Consider the following 26,734-nt stretch of genomic DNA (forward strand, 5'->3'; position numbering starts at 1 on the left):
CTGACCTACAGCCTCACCCCCAAGACAGGATCTCACTGTGTAGCCCTGGCTGGCTTGGAACTTGCTATATAGACCAGACTGGCTTCAAACCCACAGAGATCTACCTGTCTCTGCCTCCCCAAGTGCTGGAATTAAAGGTGTGCGCCACCTTGAATCCTCACCAGCAGAATCACAGGAATAACATAAGAAAAGACACCAAGAAGAAATGTCTCCCTTCCTCCCAGAGCATCTGCATACCCCAGATAGGGGCCCCTGAAAAAGCCCAACCTCCGTCTGTTCGCTCCCTCCCCCCAGAAGCACCATAAAAGAAGGAACTTGAAAGCCTCTAGGCACAAGAGGCTCCACCTGACACACCTGTAGACACTTCTTGTATGCCTTCAGCAGCCCGATGACAGCCATCCACCAACTGTCGGGTCCAGGCTGCCAGCTCTTGCGGCGACTCCACACTGAACAGGTGAGTGTCCACACCGTGCCGTGTACCCGTGCGCAGGGCAAAGGAGAGTTCTGCATCATAGGGCACTGAGCCCTTGGAGGGGCCTGAGTGCACCAGCCTGTGTGCAGAGCAGAGGGCCAAGCATGGAGCAGGGTGGGGCCGGGGCAAAGACCTGCATCCTTCAGCGTCTTACAAGGGACAGGAGTTGCGGAGGTTCATCTCCTCCATCTTCCCCTGACGCTTATTTCAGCCTTAGTCGTGTCCTCCACACATGTGCTTTCTCTGACTGAATACTCACGATCTCCCTCACACTTCCTGTAGATCGCTGTTCATAGATCCCCTACTCTGTCTAAAGGAGCTCTTTGTCACTACCAGCTTACTTTTCACCAGGGTTGCAGAAATTGTACACTTTGAATGCTTTTGTTATTTGGACGGGGTTTCACTCTATCACCTTGGCTGGCCTGGAACTCGCTATGTAGATCAGGCTTGATTCTTCAGCTTCTACCCACTGAGTACTGGGATTACAGGCATGTGACCCACACCCAGCTGAAATTATACGTGTATGTATATAATTTGGCCCAGCCAAAATGATACATTTTACTTATTAGTTTTGGTAGGCTTTTGGCTGACCTTTTCACTAGCTAGACTAGGGTAGAAGTTCTTGTCTATTTTATATAACACTATATTCCCAGTAATTTAAACTATGGGCACACAGTAGGTGTTTAATAAATACCTGTCTTAATTAACAAGTCACTAGATTAGACAGACAATCTAAAACCTGTCACTTGTCAGCTGGTGCAGAAACCAGGCTAGGCAATCATGGTAACCATGGTAACAAGGGCCCTAGACCCTGCAGCTTGATTCTCACTTGCTGTGTGGCCTTGGGCAGCTCACTGTCCCTCTCTGGCCGCCAAACCTCTAAGTTCTGGCTCTGAGCCTCTCTGTTCTTCACTTCACCCACTCTTAGTTTCCCTTGGGAGTGTTAACTGAAGCTCCCACATTCCAGCCCTGAGCCTCAGACCCTCCAGCCCCCAGTCTTCTGAGCCACATTCCCTGTTTCCCACATATGCTCTGGACATGACTCAGCATCTCTGGAACCTCCTCTACAGACACCCCAACTCCATTCTCACTGCCCCCAGCAGCGCATGCACACACAAACACACACACACACACACACACTCCGAATCTCCTACTCACCCACGGCCTCCTGCCCATCTGGCAAGCACGGAGCCTGTGAGCTCCCACCCATGTGCTTTCCACTGCAAATGCCACAGTTCTCCATCTGTGTCCCCACCCACCTGCTCCCCTCAGCCCCAGGTCTTCCCAAAGCTATGGCAGCCTCCCAGCTTCCGCCCTTCCCTTCCCAGTGGATGTTCTCTGTGGCAATCACGCAGCTTCCTCTACAGCACAGCCCCGGTCTCCTGACTCCCAGCTTAGCCCCTCTGGCACAGCTTGCCACAAGTGTTAAGATAGTGCTGGGGCTGAGAAATGGCTCAGTGGGAAAAGTGCCTGCTGCCCTAGCATGAGGCCTGAGTCTGGGTCCCTGGCATCCATGTAAAGCCAGGTATGGCAGCAGCCGTTCACAGTCCCAGTGCTATGGAAAGCAGAGACAGGGGCCACTGACCCCTTAGCCTGTCAGTCTAGTCAAAACTTCAAGCTCTGAGTTCAATAAGAGACTCTGGTTTTTTCCTTGGTTTTGTTGTTGTTGTTGTTTTGGTTTTTTTCCAGACTGGGTTTATCTGTGTCTGTAGTCCTGACTGTCCTGGAACTCACTCTGTAGACCAGGCTGGCCTCGAACTCAGAAACTCGCCTGCCTCTGCCTCCCAAGTGCTGGGATTAAAGGCATGCACCACCACGCCTGTCTGAGACTCTGTCTCAAAAACATAGTATGAAGTGGCAGTGACAAAACATGCCTTTAATCCCAGCAGCTAGAGGCAGAGGCAGGCAGATCTCTACAAGTTCAAGGCCAATTTGGTCTGTGTTACAAGTTCTAGACTATGGAGGGATACTTAGACTCTGCCTCACAAAAATTATATGTATGCTTGTATGTATGTATATGCACAGAAATATGTGTGTATGCTTACCATATATGTATATATAAATATTTATGTACATGGACATGTTCGAGCACTTCATACCTTGATACCTCTGACCAAAGATATTCTACCACCCTCCTCAAAAGGCACACTCCTCACTCATCAAAGTCCATTGCAAATGTCACCTCCACCTTACATCTTCCCTGGCCAAGTCAGACAGTAAACTATCTCCTATAACCTTCAATGTAACGGCTCTTCGGTGTCTGTCTCCCAACTCTGGATTCTCTCAGAGGTAGTAACTGTCCCCTGAACCATGCAGTATCAGATGTAGGTGTCAGTAGCTAAGTGACAATTGTCACTTCCCATTTGTCTGCTCTGAGCCTCAACTTTATAAATGAGGAAAGTGTGGCCGAGAAGGGGCGGAATGAGCCTCAGATCACCTGGGGAATAACTGGAGGCAGAACAGGGCTAAGGTTTGGGGCTTCTGGGGCCTATCTGGAATACCACCTTCCCAAGCCTGCGAGCAACACAGTTCCCCTGCTCCTCGGTACCTGGTGGCAATGAGCGGGGCAGTGCGGGTCGGCCTGCTCAGGGCCTCTCGGCTCTGAGGGAGAGAGCAGTAGAAGAGCAGCTCCTTCTCAGTCAGCAGGGCCAGGGTTGGTGCCGTTCCCCCGCTGGGCAACTGCAAGCAAAATGGTAATGAGGAGAGTGGAAGGGAAAGGGGTCCCCCGCCCCGCCAGGAGGAAATGGAGTGATAAGGGGTACCGGAAGTGGGACCCAGCAAGCACCTGTTCTGTCAGCCAGCCAATCTGCTTGATGTCCTGGCTCCCAGCTGTACCTGTGGCTGTCAGCAGAGCCTGGAGCTCATCTTTGACCCAAGGTATGAATGTGCCGATCTGCGCTTGGATGGCGCCCGCCCATGACCTTGCGCTGGCCTCATCCTTGGCCCTCAAGAAGACAGCGTCCTGGCCGTCCGCTGCACAGATCTCCAGGTACCTGAAGGCAAAGTGAGATCCAAGTCAGGCACATCACTGGTCAGCTATCCAGCCTGGCATGTGGCCCAACAAACCCACCCACTGCCGAACCCGAGGAAACCACACCGGGCATCCATGAGAGATAAGGACTGAGTTTGGTGCTAGAATCTCAGCCAAAGGTGTTAGATCCTGGCAGGATCTAGAGACAAGAAGCTACAACACACACACACATACACACGAATTTCTATACACCCACTCGAACATGTGCTAGTGGCTGCAATTATGGTATAGAGACCTTTTCTCCTGGTTTCTTTGAAAGGTTCCTGCTGAGATAGTTTTCCAGTCATCCCTGTTGCCTAGAATCTAATTCATCTACTAATAGGGGAAATATATTTAAAATCTTAAGATACAAAGTTTGCTTATAATAAAGACATAGGCCAAGTGGTATACAAGTATCAAGTAATCAAAGCACTATAGAACTAAGGCAGGCAAGAACACACTAAAGAGACTCTACCCCCACCCCTAGTCCCCCAAAAAGCCAGGTCTGGTGGCTCACATCTGCACTTGAGAGGCTGAGGCAGAAGGATCCAAAGTTCAAAGTTATCACTAGGGCAGTCAAAATGACTCAGTGGGTAAAGGCACGTGCAGCCAAGCCTAACAATTCCTGATTCCTGAGATCCACATGGTAGAAGAGAACTAATGCCTAAAAGCTGTCCTCTGATCACTACACATGTGCACGAGTGCACTCTCTCTCTCACACACACAGGGAGACAGACAGACAGACAGACAGACAGACTGACGGATGGATGGACAGACAGAGATAGACAGACAGACTGAATAAATAAATTAATTGATTGATTAATTTAAAAACTGAGTGTACTGGCTAGTTTTGTGTGTCAATTTGACACAAGCTGGAGTTGTCACAGAGAAAGGAGCCTCCCTTGAGGAAATGTCTCCATGAGATCCAGCCGTAAGACATTTTCTCAATTAGTGATCAAGGGTGGGAGGGCCCATTGTGGGTGGTGCCATCCCTGGGCTGGTGGTCCTGGGTTCTATAAGAAAGCAAGCTGAGCAAGCCAGGGAAGCAAGCCAGTAAGTAACATCCCTCCATGGCCTCTGAATCAGCTCCTGCTTTCTGACCTGCTTAGTTCCAATCCTGACTTCTTTTGGTGATGAACAGCAATGTGAAAGTGTAAGCTGAATAAACCCTTTCCTCCCTAACTTGCTTCTTGGTCATGATGTTTGTGCAGGAATAGAAACCCTGACTAAGACACTGAGCTACCTAGACTATATGAAACCCTGTCTCAAAAAGAAAAAAAGTTGGGAAACAAGAGAAAGTGAGTAGAGAGAAAAGAGAAAGTCCATGCCAGAAAGTATGATGGGAGAGTTCCAGGGGGGTAGCAACAGTGGTGCTGGAAAGGGTTTCCAAAATGTTTTAGGGTACATTAAAGATTCACTCCGTTTGGATTTCTGTACTACATGGAGTAGGACAGAAAACGGAGGCTGACTCCCAACAACTAGGCTATCCACCTTTAACCCCTGCCTTCCTCTACTGCTGAACTAGAAAGCAAAGTACTTGAATTCATGGCTTCCCTTGCAGCTATGCTTATCATGTGACCAAATTCTAACCAATGAAGTATACAGAGAAGTCCCTGGACATGAAAGTTAAACCTGACTATGCCAGGGCCTAACAAACACAGAAGTGGATGCTCACAGTCAGCTATTGGATGGATCACAGGGCCCCCAATGGAGGAGCTAGAGAAAGTAACCAAGGAGCTAAAGGGATCTGCAACCCTATAGGTGGAACAACATTATGAACTAACCAGTACTCCCCGGAGCTTGTGTCTCTAGCTGCATATGTATCAGAAGATGGCCTTGTCGGCCATCAGTGGAAAGACAGGCCCATTGGTCGTGCAAACTTTATATGCCTCAGTACAGGGGGAACGCCAGGGCCAAGAAGTGGGAGTGGGTGGGTGGGGGAGTGGGTGGGGGAGCATGTGGGGGACTTTTGGGATAGCATTGGAAATGTAAATGAAATAAATACCTAATTAAAAAAAAAAAGTTAAACCTTTCCTAGATGATAATCTCCAAAGACAGGCTCCACCAAATCCACCCCTCCCTACACACATAGTCTATTTCTCCCAGCAAAAGTATAAAATTCAAAATACCAGATGTGATGTTGCATGGCCCTGATCCCATCACTTGCTAAGTGAGAGCGGGAGGACCAGAAATTCAAGTTCTTCCTAGGCTAAGCAGCAAAATTGAGAATGGCTTCATCTACTAGAGACCATTCCTTTTAAAAAAAAAAATAAATAAATATCAAAAAGAAGCCAGGGCTACTCCCTAGACCAAGCAACCAGGCAGTGGTGGAACATGCCTTTAATCCCAGCACTTGAGAGGCAGGTGGATCTTCCTGGTCTACAGAATGAGTTCTAGGACAGCCAAGGACACAGAGAGAAACCCTGTCTCAAAAAGGAAGAAGAAAAAGAAAGAGGAGGAAGAGGAGGAAGAAACAAGCAATGCATACCATCACTCCATAAACTCACTCATGCATCCACGTGATCCAGTTGTTAAGTGCCTGCTACATGCCAGCATGGATGCTGCCATCATGTTCATCACTTAAATACATCACAGATAACTTCTGTTTATATTATCTGAGTATACCCCCCCATTCCAGCCTCACCTGGGCTCTGGGTCAGTGGGGGTGCACCTCCTTGAGACATACGCCATCTTCAAAGATACGTGTTTGGCCTCACTGAGGTTCCGGGGTTGGGGGCCAGGGGAAGAAGGCTGCCGCTGAAGAGGCGAGGCAGGAGGTGAGTCCCAGCCAACGGAGGTCCCTCCAGCAGAATTCTTGAAATAGGGTGAGACCTCCTTCATGTACTTAACTGGTCAGGAGAGAGGTCACCTGTTACCATTGTGGCATGAACCCCATGCCGTATGTATCACAGTTGTCACTAGCTAATTAAGAGCTTAATTTATGACTACTATTATACATTTCTAAGCTAAAGTCTTTGGCGAGACAGAGGGGTAGAAAATATTGGACACAAACAAGTACCCATCTACTCATTTAACCTGGTTTATGGACACGTGACTACCGAGAACAAAGACCACACTGTCCAGCTTCCTTTGCAGCAAGGTGTGGCCAAGTGATTAAGTTCTTCAAAGAATCAAAAAGTTTGGGATTTTCAGGCGGCCTTTCAAAAACAAAAAACAAAAATCAAAAAAACAGACCACAGAGACAATGGTGGCACATGCCTACAATCCCAACCTGGGCTACAGAGGAGAGAGAACAGTAGCTGTTCAGAGCACCAAGATGGAAATCAGGGTGTCTGGCTGCTAGCCACTGTCCTGGCGCTTGCCTCTACCTCTCCGTACTTCTTATCTGCCAGAAGACACTGAATGAGATAGTTCACTATGGTAGTGTTCATTATTATCCTCCAGTACAATAATAGTCCTTTAAAGACTTCATTTCCCAGGGTCCTTTGCATTTATAAATAGCCATGTTAGTAAATCTGGCCAATAGCACAAGAGAAGAATACCGTCTGTGAATAGCAGGCTTCTACTGCTAAGGGAAGGGGTATCCTTTCCTTTCTCCCCTCTGCTTCCCTTTCACTGCCCGGAAGCCTGACTGATGGGGTACCATCTACAACATGAGGGCACGAGCCAAGGAAATCCAATTAAAATAGAGATAGCAGGAGGCCTGAAAAGAAGGCCTAGCCATTAAGGGTACTTGCTGCTCATCAGGAGGACCCAGGTTCTATTCCCTGTACCAGCATGGCAGCTCACAACTGCCTCTAACTCCAGTTCCAAAGGATCCAATGGCTTCTTCTGACCTCAGTGGGTCATTCAAGCACATGATACAAAGAGATATATGCAAGCAAAATACCCCAAAACATAAAATAATAAAATAAAAATAATTTTTTTTTTGTTTGCTTGTTTTTTGTTTTTCGAGACAGGGTTTCTCTGTATAGCCCTGGCCATCCTGGAACTCACTTTGTAGACCAGGCTGGCCTCGAACTCAGAAATCCGCCTGCCTCTGCCTCCCGAGTGCTGGGATTGAAGGCGTGCGCCACCACACCCGGCTAAAATAATTTTTAAAAATTAGATATTGCAGTCCAGTCCAATTGGACATAAACAGATGCAATTATCTCAGAATTACTTACCTAGACAAAACATTTGAGCTTGAGCCATCGAACACAACATGCATATACACACACACAAATAAATACTTAAAACTTTTTAAAATAATCTTTTGCAGCAAAACATCTACTAGATATGGTGATACCAGCTGCCTGTAATCCTAGCTATAAGGAAGGCTGAGGGAGAAGCATCAAGGGTTTGAAGCCAGCCTGGGTGATTTGGCCAGACCCTGCTCAAATTTTAAAAAAACAAAACAAAACAAAATAGGCCAGATGTGTATCACATGACTGTAAATAAACCAAGCATTTGAGAGATAGAAAAAGGGAAATCAGGAACTTGAAACTAGTCTGGGCCACACAAGCCCACACAGCTTGCCTAGCATACACAGGTACTGGGCTCCATCCAACACCAAAGAAAAGAGGAGAGGGGGAGGAGGAGGAGAATGCACAGAGGGAGGTGGGACTTCAGCAGAATCCTGGCCTTGCATGTTCAAACCCCTGAGTTCAATCCTTGGAACCACAAAAAAAGAAGGAAGGAAGAAAAGAGGGAGAACAAGATGGAGAAACACAGTGATCACACCTGTAATCCCAGTACCTGGGGCAGGAGGACTGCCAAGAATTGGATGCTATAGAGAAAGTTACAGGCCAGCCTGGGCTACAGAGTAATACTCTGCTAAAAATAAAATAAAATTAAAAACAGAAAAATGAAAAAGAGGAAGATGGAAAGAAGGAGGAAGAAAGGAAAGGAAGAATGGAGGAGGAAAAAAGGAGGGAGAGAAGGAGGGAGAGAGGGAAGGAGGAAAAGAGGGAAAAGGGAGGGAAGGAGGGAGGGAGGGAGGGAGGGAGGGAGAAAGGGAGGGAGGGAGGGAGGGAGGGAGGGAGGGAGGGAGGGAGGGAGGGAGGGAGGGAGGGAAAGAGAAAAAGAAAGGAAAAAAAACTTTTTTTTTTTTTTGGTTTTTCAAGACAGGGTTTCTCTGCGTACCCCTGGCTGTCCTGGAACTCACTTTGTAGACCAGGCTGGCCTCGAACTCAGAAATCTGCCTGCCTCTTCCTAGTGCTGGGATTAAAGGTGTGCGCCACCACGCCTGGCCTAAAAGAAACTTCTATTACATTGTTGGCCTTTATAAATTTTCTTTTTAGATTGATTGATTGATTGATTGATTGATTTTACATATATAAAGTTTTGTTTGAGTGTATGTCGATACATCATATGTGTTCCTGGTGTCCTCAGAGGTCAGAGGACGACACTGAGTGCCATGTGGGTTCTGGGAATCAAATCCAATTCTCTGCAAGAACAATAGGTGCTCTTAACCACTGAGCCTCCTGTCCAGCCCTGCTGATAGCCTTTTTGAAACAAGGTCTCTTAGAATTGACCCAGGCTGACTTAGAACTCAGTAAGTAGCCCAGGCTGACCGCTCCCCCAAATTGGAGTTGAGGCATGTGTGATCATGTCTAGCCAATTGTATTACCTTTAAGGCACAATAGTTTATGGGTCTTTCTTACTTGGGCAGTTAGTGGCTTAAGCAGTATACATACCCAGGGTACCCTGTCGGGTCCCCCCAGTATCACTGAGCAGGTATAATGGACCTTCTCTGATGGTGGAAATGTGTGGCCTGTACTCTGTACAATAGGGTCACCAGTGGCCACACATAGCAATGAGCATATGAAATGAGACTAGTACAAACCAGCAGAATTGGTTAAAAGATTTATTTATTTACTTTATGTGGATGAGCACCACATAGATGCAGATAGCCACACACAGCAGAAGAGGTAGTCAGATCCCCTGAGCTGGTATGACAGGCAGTATTACCGAGATCCATCTGATTTGAGTGCTGGGATCCGAACCCAGTCCCTGTACAAAAACAGCAAGTGCTCTTAACCCTAGAACCATCTCCCCAGACCCTAAGCAGAACTTTTTTATTTATTTAATATATGAGTGCTCTGCTGCATCTACATCCGCACACAGGCCAGAAAAGGGCATCAGATGACCTTACAGATGGTTGTGAGCCACCATGTGGATGCTGGGAATTGAACTTGGGACCTCTGGAAGAGCCATCTCTCCAGCCCCTTAAAATTAATTTTAATTTCAATTAAGTTAAAAATTTTAAGTTCTGGCTGGAGAGATGGCTCAGCGTATAAGAGCACTGTCTGCTCTTCCAGAGGTCCTGAGTTCAATTCCCAGCAACCACATGGTGTTTCACAACCATCTGTAATGGGATCTGGTGCCCTCTTTGGCCTGCAGGCATATATGCCAGCAGAACACTGTATACGTAGTAAATAAATTAAACTTTTTTTTTTTTTTAATTAACTTTAAGCTAGGCAGTTATGGAGTTCCATCATTTGGGAGGCAGAAACAATGGGATCCCTGTGTGTTCGAGGCCAGCCTGGTCTACAGAGCAAGTTCCAGGATAGCCAAGACTACATAGAGAAACCCTGTCTTTAAAAAAAAAAAATTGCCAGGTAGTGGTGGTGCATGCCTTTAATCCCAGCACTTGGGAGGCAAAGGCAGGTGGATTTCTGAGTTCTGGGCCAGCCTGGTCTACAGAGTGAGTTCTAGGACAGCCAGGGCTACACAGAGAAATACTGAGAAAAAAAAAAAAAAAAGACCTCAGGTGGTCTGGAAAGATGGCTCAGTGGTTAAGGACACTGGTTGCTCTTCCAGAGGCCCCAGGTATTGGCCAGCACATACATAAAGATCACAGCTCTCTGCAACTCCCAAATCTGACACCCTCACACAGACATACATATAGGTAAAACACCAATGCACATAAAATAAATAAATAAATTATTTAAAAAAAAATAATTCAGGCAGGCAGACTTCTGAGTTCGAGACAGCCTGGTCTACAGAGTGAGTTCCAGGACAGCCAGGGCTACACAAAGAAACCCTGTCTCAAAAAAGCAAAGCAAGGGCTGGTGAGATGGCTCAGCGGTTAAGAGCACTGGCTGCTCTTCCAAAGGTCCTGAGTTCAAATCCCAGCAACCACATGGTGGCTCACAGCTATCTGTAATGAGATCTGATGCCTTCTTCTGGGGTGTCTGAAGCCAACTACAGTGTACTTACATATAATAAATAAACAAGTTTAAAAAAAATCAGAGTCAAAAAAAATTAAAAATTTAAAAATTAGCCGAGCATGGTGGCACACACCTTTAGTCCCAGCACTCCGGAGGCAGAGGCAGGCAGATTTCTGAGTTTAAGGCCAGCCTGGTCTACAAAGTGAGTTCCAGGACTGCCAGGGCTATAGAGAGAAACCCTGTCTCAAAAAACAAACAAAAATAAAAATTTTTAATTAAAAAAAAACAAAACGGGCTGGTGAGATGGCTCAGCAGGTAGGAGCACCTGACTGCTCTTCAGAGGGTCCTGAGTTCAAATCCCAGCAACCACATGGTGGCTCACAACCATCTGTAACGAGATCTGATTCCCTCTTCTGGTGCATCTGAAGACAGCTACAGTGTACTTACATATAATAAATAAATAAATCTTTAAAAAAAAAAAAAAAAAAAAAAAAAAAACCAGGGTCAGCAAGATGGCTCAGCAGGAAAAGGCACTTACCACTAAATCCAATGACTTGAGTTCAACAGAATCCACATTTTTTAAAAAAGATTTATTTATTTATTATATGTAAGTACACTGTAGCTGTCCTCAGATACTCCAGAAGAGGGCATAGATTTTGTTATGGATGGTTTTGAGCCACCATGTGGTTGCTGGGATTTGAACTCAGGACCTTAGGAAGAGCAGTCAGTGCTCTTAACCACTGAGCCATCTCGCCAGCCCCCAGAATCCACATTTTGGAAGGAGAGAACCGACTCCTAAAAGTTACCCTCCAATTTCCACACAAATGCGCCTACCAATAAATAGTAAATGTAAATAAAAAATATATTAATCAGTTGTAAGTAAATTCAAATAGAGAGAGCTAATGGCAACCAGAAGTGACAGGACAGTTCCAGAATATCAACCTAGATCTATGTCTCCATCCAACCGACCCACAAAGCCCTGCTGTAACCTGTGACCCTACCCTACCAGCTATGCTAGGACAGGCAAGGACATCTGAGCCAAAAAGCTACTCGGACTGCAACTCAGAGAGCCTATACTGGGAGCTGGATTCAGGAGGATCAGAAGGCTAAGATTATATTCAGCTACAAAGCAAATCCAAATCAGGATGCTTGAGACCTGTCTCAAAAGAAACAGAAACAAAAGCTTGCGTATGGCTATGCATGAGAAATTCAGGGTTACCCTTAACTACACAGGAAGTCTGAGGTCAGTCCGTCCTATTCCAGAGAGAGAGACAGAGACTGACAGACAGACAGACAGGCAGGCAGACAGGCACAGACACAGAGAGACAGAGAGACCAATCTTGAGAAGTCATTGTGGCTCACACCTATAATCCTAGCACTTGGGAGAGTTTAAGGCAGTTAGAAGATTGGCAAGAGTTCTAGGCTAGTGTGGGCTAAAGAATAAACCCCACCCCCACCCCCAATCTCAAATGACTGAAATAGAAAAAAAAGGTTAAGGCAAGTTTAGTTCAGGGGATTTGGGTAACACTAGAACCTGGGTCTTACTCTTAGCTTCTCCCTCACAGCCTCAGGATGGCTGCCATAGCTCAAATCAATCATTCCTTCTGTCACAAAATACAAAGCAAAAAGATAGAAGACATGCAGAAAAATGGCTGTCTCCTTGCACCTGTCTAATGTGCCTGGAGCCCAGAGGTGTTGGATCCCCTGGAGCTGATGTTACAGGTGGGTGTGAGCTGCTTTACATGGGTCCTGGGAACCCAAGTCCAGTCCCCTGGGGTCAGTGTCCCCACCTAGGGAGAACACTGCAGTAAGGTCAGGAACTTCATGAGACTCTTCTATGTCCTCAGAGCCCAGCAGACTTCTCATATACTCCATGTTCAGCCAAAGAACATTTGTCAACTCTGAAGTCAAAGAAACTCCCTGAGCCACTGCTCACCCGGCTGCCCCTGAACCAGGTCATCTCTCTCCCTTCCCACAGGAATGTCCTATAAATGAGGAGCGCTCCAGCTAACTGGTGCCAGAAACAGGGCTTGGATTTCACACACCAAGTGACCGCTCCCTGAGTGAGGGTGGAGACCTGGGGCCCCTAGAGTTTGGCCATAAATAGCCTAGTTCAAAGCCGCCCCACCCCCATTTCTGCTTGACTCACTGGAGCAGATAGGGTGGGACTGCCTACAGACTCTGGCCTCCAGGACTGAGGGCATGACCATGGCCAGCGGCCAAGAGTTTGGAATCTACAAGGATAGGCCCAGCCAGAGTCCACGCTCTCCCCAGCCAAGTCTCTAGTCCAGCAGCCTGGTACAGCTCACGCAGGAAGCTGAGGCTAATGAAGGAAGCCAGAGGAAAGCCAGAGGCAGGCAAGCCCTGCTCCATGATGCAGGAGGAGATTCCACATGAGGCATTCCACTAGATTCCACCACGGAGCAAGGCCATACCCCTGTCCAGTTTAACTGAGGAGCACGGGGTCTCATGTGCCCTGCTGAAAGGAGTCACGCTGTTTTGTCTCAATGCAGAAATTTCCAGAATACATGCCAGGGCTCAGTAAATGTCTGTGACTGAATGTCCTGGCCTGGAACCTAGGAAATCTGTTGGCTCGGCTCAAGCTGTTCTCTGTCTGTCCAGAGTGGGTGTTCTCTTCCCCTGTAGAAATCATACCATGAATTCATCTTTTCACTAATCCCAGGGCTCTCTACTCTAACCCAAATGTCAATGCTGTGAACAGAGGAATCCATTCTCATTTCCTGGGGGACACACCCAGCTTCAACTATAGCATTTGACCTATACTAGGTATCAGGAAAATAACACAAGCTAAGTGTGGTTCTGCTTGCCTGCGATCCCAGCACTGGTGGCTGAGGCATGAAGAACAGATCAAGAACCATATTGGGGGGGGTGGGGCTGGAGAGATGGCTCAGTGGTTAAGAGCACTGACTGTTCTTCCAAAGGTCCTGAGTTCAATTCCCAGCAACCACATGGTGACTCACAACCACCCGTAATGAGATCCGATGCCCTCTTCTGCCTCTTCTGGTGTGTCTGAAGACAGCTCCAGTGTACTCATATAAATTAAATAAATAAATAAATAAATAAATGAAGAAGAAGAAGAAGAAGAAGAAGAAGAAGAAGAAGAAGAAGAAGAAGATGAAGACAAAGACGAAGAAAAAGAAGCACTACCACCACCACCTAGGGGCTGGAGAGATGAGCTCAGCAGTTAAGAGCCCTTGTTCTGGCAGGAGACCCAGTTTGGTTCCCAGCACCAACTTGATGGCTCACAACTGTGCTTAATTCTAGTTCTTAGGGCTGCCCCCACCCTCTGAAGGTCACACACACATAGTACATATACATATGTGCAAACAAAATATTCATATATACAGAATAAAAATAAATGCCTTATTTTTTAAAACTATGTAGGCTACATGGGAATCCCTAGTATTGAACAATGACAAAGAAACTCGTTTACTGATGTGGCTGACGACATTACTCATTGGTAAAGTGGTTGCCTGACACACTTAAGACCCTGGGGGAAGAGGAAAAGAAAGAAGATGGGGGGGGGGAGTACTTGAAGGGGGTGGCATTTGTCAAAAGAAAGGGTATTGAAAAGGCCTAGACCTTGGGGGAGCTGGAACAAGGACATAAATGTGGTCTCTGGTGGCTTAGTTAATGTCCTTATTCTGTGACATAAGGTCTATGAGATTTGATTACTTCTTTTCCTGGACCTACCTTTCTTCCTTTCTTTTTCTCTTTCCTTCTTTCTTTTGTGAACAAGGTCTCCTGTGGCCAAAGATGGCCTCAAGTGCATTACGTAGCTGAGGATGACCTTGAACCCTTGATCCTCTTGTCTCTACCTCCCAAGTGCTGGAATTACAGGTGTGCACAGCCGTCGCTCCTCTGGTCTTTTACAGCGGAGTCTCAGTATATGTGGTTCGTGCTGGGCCATGAGTTAGTGTCTTTAGCCTCCCGCATGCTGAGGTACCAGCCATGTGCTACCAGGCTCAGCTCCTCACTTTAAAAAATAAATCAAATTTTAATTTAATTTTTTTTTATTTGACAGGCTTTCTCTGTGTAGGCCTGACTGTCCTAGAACTCACTCTGTAGACCAGGATAGCCTGGAACTCAGAAATCCTCCCTCCTCTGCCTTCTGAGTACCAGGACTAAAGGCATGCACCACCACTGCCTGGCAAAAGAATTTATTTTTATTAGGGGTGAAGAGATGAGTCAGGGGTTAGAAACACTTACTGCTCTTGCAGAAGACCCAGGTTCAGTTCTCAACACCCACACAGCAGTTCCCAACCTTCAGTAATTCCAGCTCGAGGGTATCCCACACCCTCTTCTGGCCTCTGAGGGTGGCCATGCAGGCGCACTTACACACATGCAAGCAAAACACATACATAAATTGTCTTTGACTTGAATTTTTGAATTTTATTATTTTTAGGAATGGGGTGAGAGGTGCTTGTACCAGAATGCAGATGTTCTCAGTCTCTGTGTAGCCCTGGCTTTCCTGGAACTCACTGTGTAGCAGGTAGCAGGCTGGCCTCAGAAATCCTCCTGCCTCTGCCTCCCAAGTGCTGGGATTAAAGGCGTGTGCCACTATTCCCGGCTCACTCTTAACTCTTGACACATCTCTCCTACACCCATTTTTCCCAATTTTTTTAATTATCTCATTGTTATTTAGTGTGCAGTAACATACACATATGCACACTGTGTGTGCCGTATTGCACATGGAGAGGTCAAAGAACAACTTGTGGGAATTGGTTCTCTCCTTCCACCATGTGGGCTCCCAATCTTCAGGCCTGACAGCAGATGCCTGTACCTTCTGAGCCATCTCTTCAGCCTTAAGTTCCTCATTTTTAAAGGGGGACTAACATGAACCTGCCTTGCAGGATAACAGTGCCACTGTTTGCCTGTCTGCCTCAGAATGGGTCTTCCATAGAGGTGTGGCTATGATTCTGCTGCTGTTCTCAGCGTAACTGAATAAGGGGATGGCCAGAGGAGGGGTGACATAAGACAAGTATATGAGTCCTGTCACTGGGTCTCTAGCCTTGGTATCTCTCAAGGTCTCTCTGAGCCTATCACTTTTATTTAATGGGCACTAATGTGCTAGTTCTCTCAACAAGGCCCTCTGAGGATTCAAATTCCCTGACCTTACACAAATGGAATAGAGAAGACCTGAGATACCAAAAGGCCTGTGAGGTGCCAGGCCTGGTGGTGCACACCTTTAATCCCAGCACTTGGGAGGCAGAGGCAGGCAAATTTCTGAGTTCAAGGCCAGCCTGGTCTACAAAGTGAGTTCCAGGACAGCCAGGGCTACACAGAGAAACCCTGTCTCGAAAAACAAAAACAAAAAGACCTGTGAGGGGTAACCTTTAAGAACCTGCTAGTTTAGCAAGGCTGGACTAAAGATAGTTTCTGGACCCTTCCATACCGACTGACCAGCAGACACCCCACACTAATTTGAAGAATACAATCTTATTTTACTTCACCTGTACTACAAATGTGGGAGGGAAGCTGCATTTAGTAGGATTCTGAAGCAAACGAACCCTTTCTTCTAACAGTAGCCCTCCCAGGAACCACACTCGGTAAAAAAGGCATACCAGGGTTGTACAGGATGCAACGGCCCATGGACAACATGTGTGCCTATGATGAACATTAACAGCACAAAACAAGATGTAAGCTCCCTAACTGCCGAACACCATTCTGCCCTGGTGTTTGCATCCAGTCCTGGACCAGAAAGAACTCAGTAAACATTTACTAGATGAATGAATGAGCTAAGCATGGTAGAGCTTGCCTGTAGTCAGGAGGTTACAAGCAATTACAAAGTGAAGAAGATGACAAAGGACCCGTCAGATGGCTCAGCAGACAAAGGTGCTTGCAGTTAGCTTAATATCTGACTACAATCCTTTGGGCCCACAGGGAAACTGATTCTCTCTCTCTCTCACACACACATACACACACACACACACACACACATGAAATAAATAAAATGTAGTTTAAAAATTAAGAAATGAGAGCCAGGTGTGGTGGCTCACACCTTTAATCCCAGCACTCAGAAGGCAGAGGCAGGCGGATTTCTCAGTTTGAGGCCAGCCTGGTCTACAGAGTGAGTTCCAGGATAGCCAGGGATGCACAGAGAAACCCTGTCTGGAAAAACTCCAAAAAAAAAGGAAAGAAAGAAAGAAAAAGAGAAAGAGAGAGAGAGGTGGGGGGAGGGAGGGAGGGAGGGAGGGAGGAAGGGAGGGAGGAAGGAAGGAAGGAAGGAAGGAAGGAAGGAAGGAAGGAAGGAAGGAAGGAAAAGAAAAGGAGTGGAGCCATGAGGAGAGGTCCAGGAAGCTTGAGGAGAGAGAGGTGGATCAAAAAAAGACAAAAATTGCAATTTTGGACATGGGCATCTTCACTCAAGACAACTGGACAAAGGAAGTCTGGAGAAATATAACTGACCTGGAAAAAGTGAAGCCACTCCAAAGAGACACTGCGCCCCTTCTGTCAGATACCAGGAAATGGAAGCAGACACACCAGAAACAATTGGAATCCCTTTGGGAATTTTCTGCAGGCAGAGGGCCAAGGATGAAACCTGGCACTGGCAGGAGGAGAAACTTGGCTCCCACAAAAGCCCCACAGAGTTCTGGTCACTCGTCAGATCACCTCACAGGAGACACTGTCATCGAGGCTGTGGTGGCTCAGTGTGGGCCCAACCTCACCTCAATCAGGACTGCTTAGGTTTGCACACTTCTTGCTTTCTATTGCAAAGGAACCCTCATTGCAGGACCCTAAATTGGGGTGGGGTGACCTTGGATCCCATTATTTGTTCCTCTTCCCAGTGTGCCGACTTGAATTATATCTCCTTTCTCTACTTAAAAAAAATAATAAAATAAAATAAGACTGACTGCTCTTCCAAAGGTCCTGAGTTCAATTCCCAGCAATCATGTGGTGGCTCACAACCATCTGTAATGAGATCTGGTGTCCTCTTCTGGCCTGCAGGCATACATGCAGGCAGAATACTATATACGTAATAAATAAATAAATGTGGGGTTGGAGAGATGGCTCAGTGGTTAAGAGCACTGACTGCTCTTCTGAAGGTCCTGAGTTCAAATCCCAGAAACCACATGGTGGCTCACAACCACATGTGATGAGATCTGTTGCCCTCTTTTAGGGTGTCTGAACACAGCTACAGTGTACTTACATATAATAAATAAATAATTTTTTAATTAAATAAATAGGGGCTGGTGAGATGGCTCAGGGGGTAAGAGCACCCGACTGCTCTTCCAAAGGTCTGAAGTTCAAATCCCAGCAACCACATGGTGGCTCACAACCACCTGTAACAGAGATCTGATGCCCTCTTCTGGTGCGTCTGAAGACAGCTACAGTGTACTTACATATAATAAATAAATAAATAAATAAATAAATAAATAAATAAATCTAAATAAATAAATAAATAAATCTAAATAAATAAATAAATAAATCTTTAAAAATTAAAAAACAAAAAGTACCCTGATGTAAAAACATCAATAGTGGTTATCACTGTTAAGGGGAGGGGGTTGTTGGTTGTCTTATTCTTGTTGAAACATGGTCTCTTGTAGCCCAGACTGGCCTTGAACTCACTCCTCCTCCTGCCTCTACCTCCCAAGTGTTGGGATTACTTCTGGTCTGTTCTTTTTTTTTTTTTTTTTTGGTTTTTCAAGACAGGGTTTCTCTGTGTAGCCCTGGCTGTCCTGGAACTCACTTTGTAGACCAGGCTGGCCTCGAACTCAGAAATTCGCCTGCCTCTGCCTCCCAAGTGCTGGGACTAAAGGCGTGCGCCACCACTGCCTGGCCTTTAAAACCCAGGGTTCTATGCATCTCGGCCAGGGCTCCACCACTGAGCTATATCTCACCCTGACTGTGAGGTGAGCACCTCAATTCCCTGTTGTTTCATTCTGGTGAGTATTTGTTGCCTTTTAATTTGTAAAACACCAACTTTACTTTTCAAACTGTACCACTGTGCCTTGGAGATGATTCCGCAGTAGAGATGCTCAGAGCCTAGACTGATATTCTGATTTCCAAGTTGTCCTCTGACCACCACATGTAAACCATGATGGGAAGGCATATATATGCATGTACACACCAAATATATAAACAAAGAGATAAAGGTTTTAAAAATCCATAAATAAGGCTTCTTTCAACTCAAAAATCCTATATTCCAAGTTCTAGACTCTTTTAAGTTAATTTTGTGTAACAGAGACAGAAACAGAGATGTTTGTGAAAGAGTCTCACTCTGTAGCACTGGCTAGCCTGAAACTCACTATGTAGACCAGGCTGGCCTCAAACACACAGATATCTGCCTCCCTAGTGCTGGACATAAAGGTGTGTGTTACCATTCCCAACAAAAAGAGCATTTATTGATGTTGATTGTGTAGCAAACACCAAGCCCTACTCTCTCACATACTTTAACCTAATGTGATAGTGAACGTTGGCTGCCAAAACTCACAAGCCTCTGGGCACAGCTATGAGGAACTTTCTAGATTAGGTTAGTGAGGTGAGAAGTGCCACCCTTGACATAGCTAATGTCATTCCAAGGGCTAGGGTGGCACAGGAATAAAAAGAAAGAGAGCTGAATTCACCTCTATCTGCTTATGGACTGCAGATGCACTGTGACCTGTGACCTGTGAACTTCAACACTTGCTGCCAGGACTTCAGTGCCACGATGGATTGTACAGATCCTTCCTTTAATTGTTTGTTTGTTTGTTTGTTTGGGGGTATGGGGCATGGTTTTGGTTTGGGTGTTTTTTTTTAAGATTTTTTTTTAAAGATTTATTATTACACATATGTACACTGTAACTGAAGAGGGCATCAGCTCTCATTACAGGTGGTTGTGAGCCACTATGTGGTTGCTGGGATTTGAACTCAGGACCTTTGGATTTTTAAAAGAGCCATCTCTCTAACCCTGTTTTTGGTTTTTGTTTTTTTTGGTTTTTTTTTTGTTTTTTTTTTTTTGTTTTTTGTTTTTTGTTGATTTTTGTCAGTTATTTGATCACAGCAAGGAGAGAAGTAATTAAGATAACTTAACTTCACCTATTAAATGAAAGAGATGAAAATCTCTTTGTAATGGATAAACTAGACCTCTGAGAGCCACATGCCTTGCAGTGGGAATGTTTAAAAACATCACTTGGGGGAGGGGGGGTATGGGAAGAGTCAGGGAGTGCAAATACCTTTAACATCAGCACTCAGGAGGCAGAGGCAGGTGGATTTCTGAGTTGGAGGCCAGCCTGGACTACAGATTGAGTTCCAGAAGAAGATTGCTTCTGAGAAATCTGGGTTCAATTCCTATGTTTGCTTGTTTGCTGTGAGAGATAGTCTCACTTTGTAGGCCTGGCTTGCCTGGAACTAACTACATAGACCAGGTAAGTATGACTTTGGGCAAGGAACCTTGCCCGGGTTTCAGTGTCACCATTTGTATGATGAAATTAACAGTGTGTCTCACTTAACGGGGTGACACTGAGAATGCAATGAAAGGAGACAGGGAAGACACAGTGCCCAGCACATTATGGGAACTCTATAAGCAGTAGACACTGCTTATTGGGTTTTTTTTTAAAGATTTATTTATTTATTATGTGTAAGTACACTGTAGCTGTCTTCAGACACCCCAGAAGAGGGCATCAGATCTCATTATAGATGGTGGTGAGCCACTATGTGGTTGCTGGGATTTGAACTCAAGACCTTCAGAAGAGCAGTCAGTGCTCTTAACTGCTGAGCCACCTCTCCAGCCCTGCTTATTGTTTTTATTTCCATTGTTATTTATCTCTCATCACCAGCAGGAGGCTGTCACAGGAATGGGGCATCAACCTGTGTCTAAAGACCCACAGGCAGTTTTTCTATGTTTGTTGTGTCCAGGGAAACGATGGTGTTAGGGAGAAAGCACCCTGCCCCTGTACGACTTCCTTCCTAGCCCTAATTGTTTTTATTAAATTCTATGTATTGCATGTGTTTATGTATAGGACCAGCACACGTGTGCAGAGGTTGGGAACAGCTTGCAAGAATCAGACCCTTCCTCCGGCATGTGGCTTCTGGAGACTTCAGACCCCTTCCTCCGGCATGTGGCTTCTGGAGACTGAACTCCAGTCATCAGATTTGGCAGCGAGCGAGCGTTTTACCTGCTGAACCTTGTTACTGGCAACAACCACGAGCATTTCAGTGGAGTTCTGCAGATCAGGCCAGCGCTAGATTAGGCCAAGTTTTGTCTGGGAGGAGTCACATGATCCAAACTTCTATGTGTGCAGCCAAAAAAATGTCTCCCTAAGAACAATGGTCAAAATAGCAGGTCTTTGCATTCATGGGAGACCCAGACAGGGATTCCACTTATGTCTATTCCAGGCACAGAAGTCCCCCTGGCACCTAAGGGGCACAGAACACTCAGCTCAGCTGAATAGGTCACCCCAAATTAGCTACCTCCACTTTAAAGCTGTCACAAGTCACATGGGACACAGCAGGGTCTATTCTCCCATAGGAAGAGGTAGAGGTTGACTGGCCTCAGTGTTCCAAGAACCCATACAGAAAAGCTCAAAGTTCACAAGCCAGAATGAGCCCAGAGACCTTCTTAAAGATTTAGGAATAACAACCACAACCATGAACATTAGCAGGAAAGTAAAAAAGGCCAGAGGCATACCCGATTGATTGATCCACAAACACTCTCAAGACTCAAAATGTACAGAGCTATGTTCCAGCCCTAGAGAAGGCAGTAGGGCTCAGAAGTGTATACGATGGCTTCTGTTCCCAGAAAGCTTCCAGGTTGGAGGTATAGCTCATTGGTACAGTTCTTGCCAGTCATGCATGAGGCCCTCGGTTTGATTCCCAGCACCGTGTATGTGTGTGTGTGTGTGTGTGTGTGTGTGTGTGTGTGTGTGTATCTTTAAAAACCATCTCAGTAGAGCATGGTAGCACATACCTTTAGTCCCAGCACTTGGAAGGCAGAGGCAGGTGGATCTCTATGAGTTCCAGGAATGCCAGGGCTACACAGAGAAACTTTGTCGGGGGGGGGGGGGGGGTGCCACCACGGGACCTCTGTATGACTTGTAAGTTTCTCACGTTGAATAAAGCACTTAAACTAAGACTTGCTTTATTAGCTTTTACTGTGCCTTCATATTATTTTTCAGTGCATGACAGATTCACTGTCACTGTCAGTATGTTCAGCCAAATTGGAAAAGGAACGAAAGAAAGCAGGGCATTTTCCTTGCAGGCATCCCTCCCTCTCCTCCCTGGCCTGGTCTCCAAGGGCCCAGGCTAGTCCTGGCATGAGTTCTGCACACACAATGGGCCTCTCTAAGCAGCAGACAGAGGCATGCTGGCTGCCAGCTTGCACCCAGGCGCTAGTCACAAACATATTCCTGTAGCTGAGAACAGGCTCAGAAGATTTGTGCAGATCCCTGACTTAGCAGAAAAAAAGTTCTACAAGGCAGGCTGAGGTGGCTGAGGCCTAGCTGAGTCCCCAAGCTTGGGCCAGGGAAGGAGGCTTATGGGAAACACCTGGAATTCACTGGTGACACCTGTTCTTCCAGGACATTCTCAGAATTCTATACCCCCCAAGCTGCCTGGCCAAGTTCACATCCAAATGACAGACCTGCCTTCCAGGTCACCTTAGGAGTAGGTTAGGGCTGGGGAAGTTCAGAACAACGTGACCAGTGGTTTGGCTCTCAGGAAACCTAGACTCCAGCAAGCTCCTAAGAGTCCTGGTTACTACTTGGGAACATTGAATGTCTAACCCAAACAAACTTTTCAAAGTCTCAAGGGACAAGCACAACCCATCATCCTCCTGTCCTGTAAGCTGTTAAATCACTCCTGTAGTGCAGGCTTTTGAGCCCAGTTCCTCACCCGGCACCCCTCCCTCCATATTGGCCTGTTGTGCTGCCTTGAAGAGAACTCCCCTTTCCAGGAGGCAGCTGGCCTAGAGACCAGGTCAAAAAGACTTCAAGGCTGAGAATATAGCTTAGTGGTAGAAAGGCACCTCATATGTATGACCCTTAAGTTCGGCTCCAGGTCTCTCACCACCACATCAACACTAACGGGATCTAAAGAGAGGGAGGGAGAGAGAATGAGAATTCAAGTAAAAAAAAATGTAAAGCAGAACATAGTAATTAAGATATATAATCCTGCCGGGCAGTGGTAGCACACCTTTAGTCCCAGCACTTGGGAGGCAGAGGCAAGCGGATTTCTGAGTTCGAGGCCAGCCTGGTCTACAGAGTGAGTTCCAGGACAGCCAAGGCTACACAGAGAAACCCTGTCTCGAAAAACCAAACCAAACAAACAAATCCAGGCATGATGGTATTATAGCCTGTAACCTCCACATTCAAGAGATGAAGGCACGAAAATTAGGAGTTCAAAGTCAGCCTGGGCTACTAGAAACTACACCAAATAACCAAAACATAAAATGAAGGAGTGGGAGATGTCTCAAGTATCTTTTTTGTTAGTATTCTTTTGTTTTTTTGAAACAGAGTCTCACTATGTAGGCCTTGGCTTATCTGGAACTATATATACCTGGCTTTCCATCAAACTTATAGAGATCTACCTGCCTCTATCTCTGAGTGCTGAGAGTAAAGATGTGTGTGCCATTACACCTGGCATCATTATTCTTTTAATAAGAAGTGACTGCCGGCTGGGCGGTGGTGTTGCACACCTTTAATCCCAGTACTTGGGAAGCAGAGATAGGCAGATTTCTGAGTTTGAGGCCAGCCTGGTCTACAAAGTGAGTTCCAGGATAGCCAGGGCTATAACAGAGAAACCCTGTCTCAAAAAACCAAAAATAAAAAAAAAAAAAAAAAAAAGAAGTGACTGTCTGTCTGTCTGCCTCTCTGCCTGTCTCTGTGCGTGCGTGTCTGTGTTCGTATGTCCCACATGTGTGAGGCTGCCCACAGAGACCAGAAAAGGGCCTCCTAGATCTCTAGAGCAGGAGTTATAGGCAGTTGTGAACCACTGATCTTGGTGCTGGGAACTGAACTTGGGTCCTCTAAAAGAGCATCAAGCAGTCACTGAGCTGTGTCTCTGCTCTGTCCCTCCCCGTCCCTCCCAGACCCAGGCTGGCCTAGCCAAGGATGACCTTGAATTTCTGATCCTCCTGCTGCTACCTCCTACCAAATGTCAATCACTCATCCTTCTCAGAATGAAGTATGTGCTACAAACAAACTGTTCTCAACCTAAAGATGAGAAGGTATGGATTGGGAACATAGCTCCAGCAACACTTTGCCATCTATACACTAAGGTTTCAAACAGCAAGTCACATGCAGTAGCATATGGCTTTAGTCACAGCACCTGGGAGCAAGAGGCAGGCAGATCTCTGTGAGTTCAAAGCCAACCTACTCTACATAGTGAGTTCTGGGACAGTCAGAGTTAAGTGGAGAGACCCTCTCTTAAAACAAACAAACAAACAAAGAGTTGCAAACAACATAACCTAAAGGAGCTTTAGCATCACCTACGCTGTGATCCACCTAGATGTGAACAGCCCCACACACAGGCTTGTTGTCATAAACTCAGCCATCTTCCTGCCTTTTTTTCTCCTTTATCCCATCAAACCATAAGCTTAAAATAAATCCTACCTCTTTTAAAAAATACAATAAAATGTGGCATTTTGATGACTATCAATTGTTTTAAATTGCATCACCGGCTATAAACATTAAAATAGTAAGATCTGAAGGGAAAAGTCTCTCTCCTATCCATAACATGTATGATGCTATGCTGATAAAGTATGACTGATAGAGACTGGGGATAGACCTCACTGGCAGAATCCTGCCTCTTCTTTTCTTTTTATTAGATGTGTTCATTTTTTTTATTTTTTATGTGTGAGTATTTTGCCTGAACATATGTATGTGTACCACTGTGTGCCTGGTGCCCCAAGAGGTCAAAAGAGGGTGTTGGAGTTTCAGATGGTTGTGAATCACCATGTGAGTGCTGGGAATCAAAGCCAATCGTCTAAAAGAGGAACAAGTGCTCTTAACTGTTGAACCATCATTCCTCCCCATGTCTTTTTTTTTTTCCTCAAGAAAGAGTCTCACTATGTAGCTCTAGTTGACCTGGAACTCCCTAGGTAAAACAGGCTGCCCTTGACCTCACAAAAATCTTTCTGCTTCTGCTTTGTGAGTGTGTGTGTGTGTGTGTGTGTGTGTGTAACTGGTTACATATATATATACACAGATACAGCTATAGATATATTACATACACCAGGCACAGTAGTACATACCTGTAACCCAGCACTTAGGAGGTGGATGGAGGAAGAGCATTTCAAAATCACCCTCAGTTACATAAGGAGTTCAAGGCCAACCTGAGCTATATGAGACTCTATCCAAACCAAACCAGACAAAACAAAACCACTATACACAGTGAGATAAATAGAATGTATCAATACTAGTTATAAATATGCCAAAATATAAAATAAAACTAAACTGAACAGGAATTGAGTTCTTGGACCACAGGAATGGCAAAGGTGAGGGTCCGAGGCAATAGCTCAGTGGCTAAGAGTGGGTCAAAAGAAGATCCAGGTACAATTCACACACAGAGTGAACAGATATACAGGCAGGCAAAAACACCCATTCAAATAAGATTAAAATTAATCTTTATAAGTGGCAAAGGTCACCCAGGGTCCCAAAGCCTCTTTACATCTGTGTCATCTTAAAGACCCTTGGAGAAAGCCGGCAGGATTGGGGTCTGGGACTGACCTCAGCAGCTTTGCTAGTCATGGCATTGTCCGCCAGCCTCCCCGATCTCTCCGTTCCTATTCTGGGCAAGAAGCCAAAGATACATTCCTCAGGCCCCTACAGGCTGGAGCTGACACAGTACACAGAGTTCGAGGGAAAGGCTGAGCAAAGCAGAAATCTCCTGAGAGTGTCAAACGGCAGATAACCACATCAGGAGGCCTTTGGGGTTGGGGGGACAACGGAGCAACTGAGAGCCAAAGAAAGTGAGGCTCCTCAGGACCACACATGGACAGCTTTTCAGAGAGCCACCCAAGTCAGGTTCTCTTCAAAGCACTTCTCTGATCTTCACTGGATGTGACACACACTACACACTGGCCAGATCTCAGGATCTGAGGGTCCCTGGATGCCAAAAGAGCCTGGGGTTAAAAAGCTCCTGTAGCTCTTCAGCCAAGAATCTTAGTTTTTCTTTCTGGGGCCTCACTCTCTTCTTTGGCTTAGCACTCAATGGGTAGCATGTCTTGGTCACAACCCAGAGAGCTGGGAGTTATGTCTCCATTAAAAGAGGAAATTAAGGTTCTTAGAAATGAAGTGATTTGTCCAAGACCACACTACTAGTGGGCTAGAAGCAAGAGATACAAACCAGAACTCCTTAGCGCTGTGCCTGCTCTCCTTCCAGCAGCCCACACTGACCCCAGGTAGGTCCTGATTCTATTTTCATGCCCACATGCCCTTAAGGCCAGACTGGAGCCACTTGGGGACTTGGGGAAGGTTGAAAGAAATTAAACCAGCCCTCCTCAGCCTCTGGGTTCTGTACCCCAGTACTTACCCTCCAACACAACCTCCTTGCCTGTCTTCTTGAGGGCCTGTACCGCTTCATCGTGGGTGGCAGAGGACAAATCTTCACCATTCACAGACAGGATGGCATCCCCAACAAAAAGGGCCTCCGTCTGGTCTGCTGCCAGTCCCTTGAAGATCTTGGAAATGAGAATAGGCATCTTGTTTTCCCGGCCCCCTACACACAGGCACAAAATGAAGGGCAGACTGAGGCAGGTGCTTCAACACTTGGGAAACTTATCAAGGCAAAACTGACACTGTGTTGGGGAAGGGGAGATAAGTGAATAATGAGAAATAAAGGCATGATGATTTGTGGCTATAATCCCAGCATTTAAGGGGGTTTAGGGAGGAATGGATTGCCTTGGGTGCAGAGCCACCCACAGATACAGCAAGACAGGCTAATAATATACTTTCTGAATCCATAATGCGGTAGTTTGGCTCTGGATCTTTTGTTTAAATGTTTTCTGTGTTTGCTGCTTTATTGATTCTTAAATGTTTTATATTTTAAGCATTTTCCCACAATATCAGAATTTATTGATAACCCCTAATCTGGATTTAAGAGGAGTATTGATTGTTATGACCTAAAAGGCCTTCTTCTATAACCACGAAGTTTTAGAATCCAGAGCTGGGTGTGGTACAGAATGCCTGTTATCCCAGC

The 26,734-nt window shown here is 46.0% G+C and overlaps 1 protein-coding gene across 2 annotated transcripts in view; it reads right to left on the bottom strand.

Annotated features, from left to right (window-relative positions):
• The window catches only part of Snta1 (syntrophin, acidic 1), a 31,795-nt gene that overhangs the window by 1,341 nt on the left and 3,720 nt on the right, over positions 1-26,734 (bottom strand). The window contains exons 2-6 of one of the 2 annotated variants that reach the window (XM_030248934.1): positions 26,069-26,216; positions 6,127-6,331; positions 3,258-3,465; positions 3,021-3,151; positions 355-551 (exon numbers count right to left, since the gene is read on the bottom strand). In XM_030248934.1, coding sequence (XP_030104794.1) covers positions 355-551; positions 3,021-3,151; positions 3,258-3,465; positions 6,127-6,323 — 733 coding nt within the window. In that variant the 5' untranslated portion in view covers positions 6,324-6,331; positions 26,069-26,216. Of the gene's footprint in view, positions 1-354; positions 552-3,020; positions 3,152-3,257; positions 3,466-6,126; positions 6,332-26,068; positions 26,255-26,734 lie in introns of both variants that reach the window. The other variant, NM_009228.2, reaches the window with a different exon arrangement.

Source organism: Mus musculus, chromosome 2, assembly GCF_000001635.26.
Source record: "Mus musculus strain C57BL/6J chromosome 2, GRCm38.p6 C57BL/6J".
NCBI lineage: Eukaryota > Metazoa > Chordata > Mammalia > Rodentia > Muridae > Mus > Mus musculus.